This window comes from Budorcas taxicolor, chromosome 11, assembly GCF_023091745.1.
Source record: "Budorcas taxicolor isolate Tak-1 chromosome 11, Takin1.1, whole genome shotgun sequence".
NCBI lineage: Eukaryota > Metazoa > Chordata > Mammalia > Artiodactyla > Bovidae > Budorcas > Budorcas taxicolor.
Genome location: NC_068920.1, coordinates 30,339,129 through 30,350,433, shown reverse-complemented (window position 1 = coordinate 30,350,433; position 11,305 = coordinate 30,339,129). Strand labels below are relative to the sequence as shown.

General features: G+C 42.3%; 1 protein-coding gene across 1 annotated transcript; it reads right to left on the bottom strand.

Annotated features, from left to right (window-relative positions):
* Window positions 1–131: 131 nt before the first annotated feature.
* On the bottom strand, window positions 132–10,576 carry ZSCAN26 (zinc finger and SCAN domain containing 26). Its single transcript, XM_052648023.1, has 5 exons — window positions 10,523–10,576; window positions 7,225–7,302; window positions 5,081–5,559; window positions 4,663–4,780; window positions 132–1,196 (listed from the first exon to the last, which is right to left on the bottom strand). Exons 3-5 carry the CDS (start codon window positions 5,495–5,497, stop codon window positions 295–297), a joined length of 1,437 nt encoding a protein of 478 aa, XP_052503983.1. The 5' UTR covers window positions 5,498–5,559; window positions 7,225–7,302; window positions 10,523–10,576; the 3' UTR covers window positions 132–294.
* Between the last annotated feature and the right edge of the window lie 729 nt (window positions 10,577–11,305).

Below are 11,305 nucleotides of genomic sequence, written 5' to 3'. Positions count from 1 at the left end.
TCAAGCCCTTGATCATGAGGCTCTCTGCTACTTGGAGACACATAACTACACATTTACCATGTTAAAGGCTCTGAGAAGTCCTGCAGTGAAGAATGCTTTTACCTTCGATCCCACAGTACCATCTAGGGTCAAAATATTGTGGCCCAAAGCTGACTACAAGGAAAATAAGAGTGCAGGCAGAAAGCCTTCAACTTGGCCTCCAAGTTCTCTGCCAGAATTGGTTAGAATGACTTTTCCTGAAGTGCTGCTTATTAACGTACTGTCTCTGATGGTCCATAAGGAGAGGACACTTCATCAAGCCAGTCTGTCTTTGTGGTGGTATCTCTGATGTTGAAAAAGACCGGACCTCTGCCTGAAGGCTTCTCCACATTCATTACACTTGTAGGGTTTTTCCTCGTTGTGGATTCTCACATGCTGAGAGAGATGTGAGTTTAATCGGAAGGCTTTCTGGCAAATAGTACATTTGAAAGGTTTTTCTCCAGTGTGAATCCTGTGGTGTCGAATAAGGTCTGAGGTCAAACTGAAGGCTTTCCCACACTCGTTACACTGGTGGCTTTTGGAGTGGCTGTGGATTCTCTGACGGTGGGTGAGGAGAAGGGTCTGACTAAAGGTTTTCCCACACTCTTTGCACTGACAGGGCTCCTCCTGACTGTGAATTCTCTGGTGTCGATTAAGGTGGGAGCTGCGCCGAAAGTTCTTTCCACAGTGGATACATAGATAAGGTTTCTCTCCAGTATGGATTCTGAGATGTTCCAAAAGGCCTGCATTCTGGCTAAAGACTTTTCCACACTCCTTGCACTGATAAGGCTTCTCACCAAGATGGATTTTCTGATGTCTGACAAGGTGTGAACTTCTCTGAAAGGCTTTCCCACATTCATGACACTGATGACCTTTTTCTCTAGAGCAGATTTTCTGATGTCCAGGAAGACTCAAACTCTGACACACTTCAGCTTCACAGAGTTTTTCTTTCTTGTGTGAACTTTCATGCTTAATCAAGTCTGAGTGCTGGAAGAAGCCCTGCCCATGTTCTGAGCATTTATAGTCAGTTTTCTCCTTGGGCTCAGCCTGCTGCCTATCCAAGTTAGAGTCCTTGTAATGAACCTCCATGGGTTCAGATGGTTTCCCAGATGATTCCACTCTTCCACAGGAGTCTGTCTCTACAACCAGCTTCCCATTCTCAATCCTTTTTGCCTCCCCTGAAACATTAAGTATATAACACCAATTATTTGCTTTTTGGTGCTCAGGAAAAGGAATCTGCAATTAGGAGGATAAAACTGAATGAAGCCACGTGTGCAAAATGGAAATGTGGATGTTTGTGTTGCATATAACATACATGGAATGGTACATAAGAAAATGTTTCCCAGTGGCTGCTTTGAGAGGATTATGGTGAGAGATGACTTATTTTAAATGGTTTGAAGTCACGTGATACATATGCATATATACATACAGAGAGAAGTTAGCAAGCAAGTAAACAGTCATAAAGGGCAGGGCTCTATGTTCTTTTTTGTTTTTCAATCTGCTTATGGCTTCAGTGAAGAAAATACTGAACATTTTCCTGCCTTCACTCCTTCCTTCCTAAACCCATCCTAAATGCCAATCATTACTGTAGGCACTGAGGTTATCAAGTAGGATAAAAACTTATTTATTTTTTATGAACTCTTTTTAAAGGAGAGACAGAATCATAAATAAGTAGTGGGAAAATAATGTAAAGTTTGTGCCAGGCATAGCAGCAACACAGCAGAAAAAAATGATTGTTACAATTTTATCTTTGAGAACTTTTTGCTAATCTAGTTTTCTATAAATTACCATAAAACATCAACCACCAGGCAAAACCAGGAAGTAAGAACATATCATACAACTTAAGTTTTTGAATAATTTATAATGGCTATATTACTTTAAAAACTTCAGTTAATTTAGGCAAAATGATGAGATCACTGGTCTCAAAATTGAAGAAAAAGCATACAGAATTGCAGGGTCTGAAAAGAACATACAATTGGAAGTATTTAAAAGTGAGGTTAAACAAATAAGGACCTACAGTATAGCACAGGGAACTCTACTCTGTAATGGCCTGTGTGGGAAAAGAATCCACAAAATAGACATATTAAAGACGCATAACTGATTCACCAAACTGTATATGTGAGACTAACATGACATTGTAAATCAACTAGACACCAATTAAAAAATTTTAAGTGTGGCTATACACATAACTGATTTACTTTGCTGTACAGCTAATGGCTGTATGTTCTTGATAATGGTCTGCCATGTGGAAATTAGAAAGCTAGGTCAATTAAATACTCAGGGCAAATAAGAGAAAGGGATAGCACTAGAAATGAAGAAATGAACTGGAAATGAAGACATGCAGACATGGTGCCAATTTTATCACTGATTAGCTGTGTTTCTTAGTGATTTAAATCCTCTGGGCTCAATGTCCTCACCAATAAATCAAAAAAACATTGGGCCACAAGACCTTGAGGCTAACATGAAGTCCACAAAAATGTCTTAGCCTTTCCTAATCTCCTTGGACAGCAGTAACTGCTTTCCTGTGTGGTTCAGTAGATCCATTATAGTTCATTGCTTTAATAATTTACTTATAGATGTGGCACAGAAGAGATAATAAACAATGTTTGCTGAATAAAAACTTAGCTCAGACACCAGGGAGAGGGTGAGAGGGAATAGCAGATAGGAGCATGAAGTCCAGGAGCATGAATGGGATGGAAAGCAGAATGAGAGTAAAAGGAGAAGTGGATGGAGAAAATAGAAGAGTGAGAGAGTCTAAACAGCACTAATAACAAACAAATGAAGCTTACTCTGTGTGAGTAAGATAAAGACAGCAAGCAGAACATTTCAAAAGTTGAGAGTCAATGAGAAAGTGAAAATGAAGGGTGGGGGGAGGAGGTATCAGAGAAAGTAAAAGCACATGTTGGGGAGGCAGAGTAGAAACACTAGAAACCTAATTGGGTGTAAGGGCTTTGACAAGAGGATGAATTCCCATGGGGAGGGAATGAGAGAACAGTCTTTTCCGTGAGGACAGAATGACACACACAACTAAAAGGAAATGCAGGAGCCTCCAAAACTGAAAAACAACCTAAACTTTGAGTGTAAAATAACATTTTTCAACAGATCTAGAAGGTAAGGAACAATTTCAAGAATCCACTGTTGCTGAATCTACTTTTTATATTTAAAATATATACCCATCATTGATTACATGGCATAAATTCATTTCTGCAAGGCTGTTTAAAAAAAGTAGGCCTCTCTCTTTTGGCTACTTTACTCAGAAAGCTTCCAGAAGAAGAGGAATTTTGAACTATACTTAGAAACTGTGCAGGGGAACCATGCAGTAAGTAAAAGTAGGCTTTACAATTGAAATCAGCCTCGCATCAAATATATATATACTGAAGGTCTACTCTAGGCGAGGGATGGTAGCAGACTCAGGAGACAAAACAAAGCCCTGTCCTTTGGGTCTGGCAGGAGGAAAAGAGAAGTAAACCAGCAATTCTAATATAATATGATCAGTTCCATGGTAGCTTTAGCAGCAGAGGTGGGGAAACTGATCTAGACTTGGGGGGATTTAGGAAGGACAGAGAAAGCGATATCTAAGCTAGCTGTGAAGGAGGGGTAGGAATTAGCCAGAGAGAGTGAAGAAGAAGTATTCCAGACAGACAAGGTGGGAAATGGACTCAGCATGAAGAGAAACACACGTGAGAGCTGATGGAATCAAGGATGACTAATTGTCCCAGTGTGTCTGGGAATGAGGGTTTTCCCAGCACATGGAACAGTTGGAATGAAAAGTCTCCAGCAAACTGAAGCAAGTTGATTATGTTAGGGAATACAAGGCTGCAAGGTCTGCAAGTGCCAGAGTATGCTAGGTGAGACTTCTGTTAAGAGCTATTGGGAGTGAGTAAAGGTGATGGGTTGTTTCTTAGTTCATTGAAGGTCTTCAAGGAGGGGAGCAACAGTAATGAATTTGTGTTTAAATGGTGGAGAATGAACAAGAGGTAATTTAACTTTAGCAGAAGCACCAAGATGAGAGATGGTAAAACAAAAAAGATAAACAGGGCTTGTTACCAGACTGGAAAGAGGAGAAGAATGAAAGGGATAAATATTAGAAAGAGAGATGTCAGAGTCTAGAGCAAAAAAAAAAACACAAAAGAAAATCCAGACAACATTTAGAAATAAAAGGCAGTAGTCATTTACAATAACTGGAAGGTGGTAAGAAAAAATAAGTAGTGAATCATGTGGCTGGCATTCTTTCCCTTGGGAGAGAAACAAGCACTCCTTTTTCATTCACACCCCTGCCCCCCAGTAATGGGGAGAAGAGAAAGGTAAAGGTTCACACAGGAGAAGAATTCAGTTTTAATTAAACAGAAAAAAACCAAACTAGAAACACTCAAAAACAGAAACAAGGGTTAGGGAAAAAGGAAATGTCTGGGGTAATGGAAACTTTTTTGTCTTGATTGTGGTGATGATTAGACAACTGTAATTATTTCATGTTTGTGGAAACTCATTGGCCTGTACACTTACAAAGAGTGAATTTTAGAGAATGTAAACTAACCTCAATAAACAGGACTCAAAACAAAAACAAAAAAGCAAAATGCTAAGGGTGCCGAGCAAGGCCTCCAGGCAGAACCACAAATCTCACATGCGAAGATGCAGGCTTCTTACCCTTCTCTCTCTCGGGCTCTGGGACATCACCTTCAGGTTGGACCTGCCGCTCCGGCACGGCTTTTGCAGGGGCTGTCTCCTCCATGAACACTTCCTGTTTCTTTGCCTGGTTTGGGTCCTGGGGATGATTAGGAACACGTGGGTTTAGGAGGAAACTGCTGTTCAGAAAAACACTTCAATGTTTAGAAAAGGAAGCGAAGAGAAGGGCAAAGAAAAGAGACTGGAGAACCTGAAGCATATTCAGTTTCCTCCCAGCAGAGGCAGGGTGGCTGAGGTAAGAGTTTCAGCAAGAAACAACCAGACTGCAAAGAAACGGAACCCAAGCTGAGCAGTTCTCCCACTGCTGAAGTCATGGCCACAGCCCTGGCCCAGCGTGTCAGCTCCTGCTTTCTTGCAAAGGGGCACACCTGACCCTTACCTCTTGTCCTGTTCCTCCCAGCTCCGGCTGCAAATCCTCCAGGAAAACCACCGCATCGTCCCCGCTCTCCGGATGATGCTCCTGTAACCGGGCCTGGAGCTCCTCAGGCAGGATGGTCAGGAACTGCTCCAGCACCAGCAGCTCCAGGATCTGCTCCTTGGTGTGGGTCTCAGGCTGTAGCCATTGTCGGCAGAGCTCCCGGAGCCGGCTCAGTGCCTCTCGAGGTCCTGTGGTTTCTTCATAGCGCAACTGCCTGAACTGCTTGCATAAGGGCTGCTGCCCGAAGCCTGTGCCATTTCCCTGCAGCTTGACTCCCTGTTCCCGAGCAGAGAGGTGATCCTCCTTCACCACCCGAAACCCCTCCTTCTTCAGGTTCACAGGAGCCAGGGAAGGAACGGTTCCCCATGCTGTCGCCATCTCCACCTTCAGACTGCTCTATTTTGGGCAACTTTCTTTTGACTGCCTCCTCAGGGATACCCCTGAAAATGTAATAACAAGAATCACGGAAATAGTAATAGTAGTAGTAATGATAATAACTGCAATAGCAATACCCCTTTGTTGGATTTATACATTTCCAATAATTACTATCCATTTCTCCTCTCTCTCTAAAACAACCATACAAAATGAGAAGACTATTTTACAGAAGATTGCCAGCTAACAGCATAAATAACAGATTTGAAAAAATCACCATTCTGTAGCCCTTGATGAAATAACTGATTCAATCAAGGACCACAAATGGGTGAAATCACTGGGTAAAAAGGAGTAAGGGGAAAGGATAATCTCAGCCTCAAAGAATCACCACACTGATTGCTTATGAATTACAAAGGGAAGGATGGCGCTATCCGGCAGTCAGATGAAACCTAGCAACACCAACAGTAAGATAACTGACCTTGTGCCTCAATTTCTTACACAGCATTTTTACTAGACGTGTTTAACACGAATCTAATAATGAGGAAACTTTCAGATAAATCCAGAATGTTTAGAATGCAGTTTATCTACAAGAGATATGCACTTTTCAAAACATCAATTTCATGAAAATAAAGAGTGAATGTGGGAAAGGTATTTCTCTAGATTAAAGAGATACAGCAAAATGTAACAAGTGAAATTTGCTCTTGAATAAAAAAAAATACAAATGTTTTGAAGAATTCAGAAATCTGAATATATAGGCAAACCAAATAGAGCCCAAAGGCTGTATTTTTACTTAAAATTTTACTGGAATACTGCTGCTGCTGCTTAGATGCACAGTCATGTCTGACTCAGCAGGGATCGAACCCGAGTCTCCCACATTAAAGGCAGACTCTTTACCCACTGAGCCAACAGGGAAGATTGATTTTTTCTTATTGGAATACAGCCAAACCCATTTGGTAGACAGTGTTTACATCTGCTTTCAGAAATACACTAGCAGGACTGAGGACTTGAACAATGGAGCACTGATCCCTGCTCAGTCAAAAATCCAAAAATCTGTGTGCTACTTACTATCTCTGCTGCAAAAGCAAAGGAACTGATAGATGAGCAAGGGTAGGAAGCTAAAACAGCTTCAACAGGATCAGGACTCAAACTCTAGTTCTTTTGACTCCACATGATCTCTAATCAAACACAAACTTTCCCCCACTTAAAGAGCTGTAAAATGAAAATACATGTACTATATGTACTGAAAAAACCCATGTATAAGTGGACCCATGTAGTTCAAACCCTTTTGTTTAAGGATCTACTGGAGTTACCACAGAGACTGTACCACCTGCAAAGCTCAGCTATTCTGGCCCTTCACAGAAGAAGTGTGTAGATCTGAGAGTCTCCTTGGGTGGGATACAGTTTTGTGGTCATGTAAGAGAATAGCCGTATTTTCAGAAGACAGTACTAAAACTTATTTTCAAATGTTGCAAGGAGAAGGGAGTCTGTGGAGAGGTATGTGGAGAGAGGGAGAGAGAAAAAACACAAATGTAGCAGGAAGTTGACAAGAGCTGCTACATGAGGGGTATATAGTATTGACCATACTATTCTTACAACTTTTCAGTAGATTTGAAAATTCTTCAAAAGTTGAGAGGGAGAAAAAAGACACAAAATGAATAAAACTGTTTGTATGTTCATTCATTAAAGCCAATATCAGAATTAACTAAAAGAACATAAGGATATTCACAACTTACCTCATTCATTGTCTAGGTGCCACACTCTTTAGTTGCTGGAGATACAGAGATGAAAGAACCTCTGGCCTCTATAGCTCTCTGCCCCACAAGAAATCAAGTAAATAAGCAATTACAGTTGAATGTATTAAGTGCCATGGTGAAGGTAGACACAGGATGCTAGCAGAGCTCAATGGTAAGACACTTAATCCCTGTTAGCAGGTCAGAAAAGACCTCTTGAAGGTAGCCCTTCTGACTCATAAAAGCATTGTGAAAGTCAGACAAGAAAATACAGAAAGGGTTTTCCAGACAGAGAAAAACCTGAGCACAGAGCTGTTGGAAAACCTCACATGTTCTGGGTAGTTGTTAGTTATGGCTGGGAAAAGGGTAAATGGGGCTGGGACCTGGGAGACACCTATGTGTAAGGAAGAGAAGTAAGAAGGAATAACCAGAAAGGTAGAAAAACAAAGACAGTAGAATCCAAGAGACAAGGGGATCTGTTTCTACAGGTGTGGAGTGGTGGAACGAGCCTGAGCCTCAGACTGGCCTGGGTTCCAATCCCACTCTGTCACTACACTGTTCACTCATTTGTAAAATGAAGATAATACCTAATTCAGAGACATGTTTTGAGGTAAATGAGGGCATCTCAATTAGACAGTAGTCCTCACTCACTGCAACTAGAGAAAGCCTTGCACCCAGCAATGAAGACCCATCCACAGCCAAAAATTAAAACCAAAACAAACAGAAAAACCCCCAAACTTTCCATGTTTCCTTGTCCATAACTATATCGTGCTCAGTAGCATCTGACTTTTTGCAACCCTATGGACTGGTAGACCACCAGGCTTCTCTGTCCATAGGATTTTCCAGGCAAGAATACTGGAGCAGGCTGCCATGTCCTCCCTCCAGAGGATCTTCCTGACCCAGGAATCAAACCCGTGTCTCTTGCATCTCCTGCACTGCAGGTGAATTCTTTACTGCCAAATCATCAGGGGAGCCCATAACTATATTAGTATTTCTAAAAAACACAAACACAAACAAAAAAAAGTCAGTGACTTCCCTGACAGTCCAGCAGCGAAGACTCTTTGCAATAAATGCAGGGGTCCTGAGTTCAATCCCTGGTCAGAGAACTAGATCCCACATGCCACATCTAGAAGATCCAGCATGTCACAACTAAGACCCAGCACAGCCAAATGAATTTTATTTAAATAAATATTATTTCAAAAAAACAAACAGAGGTCACTGCAACCACTGTAAAGGCAATTCTGGTCATTGGATAGGGAGAACAGTCACCCAGTCACAGGAAAATGAGAAAAATGGCACAAATAAGCAAAAATTAGTCTTTCAAAAAACAGGACATTGAAAGGAAAAAGATATATAGGACCTAAGCTAGGAGAGGGTAGCATAGAGGACAGGTATGTTATGTACCATCTTTATGCCAATGATTTCCTTATTTTTCTGCCCAGACCTCTGAAAGATTTTTCTTCTGGCTATCTGGTTCCTGGGCACCTTACAAAAGCCTATCAAATGCAACATGTCAAAATGAACTCAGAGAGTCTTCCTGGTGACTCAGTGGTTAAGAATCCACCTGCCAATGCACGAGACATGGATTCAATCCCTGGTCTGGGAAGATCCCACACGCCTCAGAGCAACGAAGCCTGTGTCCCACAACTGTTAAGCCTATGCTCTGGGGCCCAGGAATGGCAACTACTGAGCCCAAAAGCTGCACTACTGAAGCCCATATGCCTTTGAGCCTGTGCTCCATAACAAGAGAAACCACCTCAATGAGAAGCCCATACACTGCAATGAAGGGAACCCCCCATGCCCAGCAATGAAGACCCAGCACAACCTTAAAAAAAACCACACAACAAAACTCAGAGAATTATACCATCAATCTTTTGAACAGGCTCTTGGTATGTGGGGACTCTTGATTCTGATGACTCTTGAGTGACTCTAGAGATAAGTGAAATAGTATCTGCCAATTGTTGGCACACACTTCTGAATCAGTATAAGGCTCACTCACTTAGTGGCTGTGCCCAGTTAGGTTCCAAATTTAGTTCGCTGTTATATAGTATCACTCCCAGCTGATACTTATTTGTCAAAACAGGATTTACAATCTAAAACGCCAATCCTGCTGCAGCTGACCCTTAAACAACAGGAGAGTGAACTACATGGGTCCACTTATACATGGATTTCTTTTTTTCAAATAGGCCAAATCTGCAATGTGGCCCTGTGAGTAGAGAGAGCTGACTGTAAAGTTATACTTGGATTTCCGACTTCACCATGGGCCGCTAACCAGTATTGTTCAACAGTCGACTATATTCTTAAAAAAAGTGAAAAAATGTTCATGAAAGTAATGATTGTTAGCCAGAAAATAGTTAGGTATTATGATGGTGAATTTTCTTTGACAACTTGACTGCACCACCGGGTACCCAGATATTTGGCCAAACATTACAGTGGGTGAAGTTTCTGTGAGGGTGTTTTCAGATGAGATTAACATTTAAATAAGTGGACTGAGTAGAGCAGATGGCTTTTATTAATGTGAGTGGACTTCATCCAATCGGGTGAAAGCCAGAATAGAACAAAAAGGCTGACTTTCCCCAGTAAGAGAAGTCACCTGCCTGACAACCTAAAAGCTGAGAAACCAGCGTTTTTCCTGTCTCCAGTCACCCGATTCCAGTCTTGCCTTCCAGTCTGGTCTCATCTTGAGTTCCCGGCTGTAGACGCTTAAAAACCTGTCAGATGTTTTTCCTTTGCTCAAAACCTTCCTAATACTCTTTCCACATCAAGAAATCAACAAATTCCTTACACAACACCCACTTTTTCTACAGGCCTCCTCCCACCCTCATCTCTCTGACAGCATTTTCTACACACCTTCCCCTTGTTCACTGTGCTCCAACCACTCTGGGCTCCCAGCTACTCGTCAAGTATGATAAGCGAGCTCCTGCTTTAGCGCCTTTGCATTTGCTGTTGCCCCTTACTAGAAAATTCGTGTCTGCAAAGGCCACGTAGGTTTTTTAAACCTCCCTCAGGTTTTTGCTCAAAGTCACCTTCTAAGGCTTAACTTTATACATATTTAAAATTGAGCTCAATGGATAAATATATATATATACACACACACACGCAGAAGATTGTGCCTCTATAAACAAGAACCACAGCATCATTCCTCTCCTAGGCCCCAAGATTGACATCTCCTGTCCTCGCCCGCTCAGAGTCCACACGTCTCCTCCATTGGGTAAGGCTTCTCCGCACCCGCAAGGAATCAGCTGCTCCCCAGCCCACGGGCCGCAGTTACTCCCCAAACTGGAGCGCAATCTCCACTCACCCCTCCAAGGACCCACGGGAAAAGCCAAAAGCTTTCCAAGCAGCTTGTTAGCTCTTTACTGAGCGGCCGCTCTCGCCCCGCGGCGCTTTTGACCGTCGCTCTAGGAATGCTGGAGGACTGCGGCTCGATGGCGCTCCTACGAGGCGGCCAAATTCAGGCTAGTAGTTGGTTGAGCGGTCTCGGAGTCCAGAGGCTGGGAGGGGTGCCCCAAAGCCGGGACGGGCGTCCAGGTGTGTTTTTAGGTTTCTTAAGTTTTTAACCCGAAATTTATTTCATTTATGTAGATGACACGCAAATTCGTGAAAGCTGGCGTGTTTTGGGGCTTTCCAGGTTCCCTCAGTTCAGTTCAGTCACTTAGTCGTGTCCAACTCTTTGCGACCCCATGGACTACCAACCTTAGCGGTAATCACCCTGCTAATGCAGGAGGCTTTAGAGACACAAGTTTGATCCTTAGGTTGGGAAGATCCTCTGGAGTAGGAAATGGCAAACCCACTCCAGTATTCTTGCCTGGGAAGTCCCATGGACAGAGGAACCTGGTGGGCCTTAGTCCATGGGGTTGCAAAGAGATGGACGTGACTGAGCACACATACACAGGCACGGAAACAGGCCAGCTCAATTTAGTGTTATCACAGCTAGTATTCCACTTTGCTCACCCACATAATTAAGACACGGACACATATTTTACTATTCTCCCCAGTTTAAAAAGTTATCAAATACAGTGGCAAAAATAAATGTAAAAGTGTTTTTAAGTTGAACATGTATATATGTACATATGCAAATATA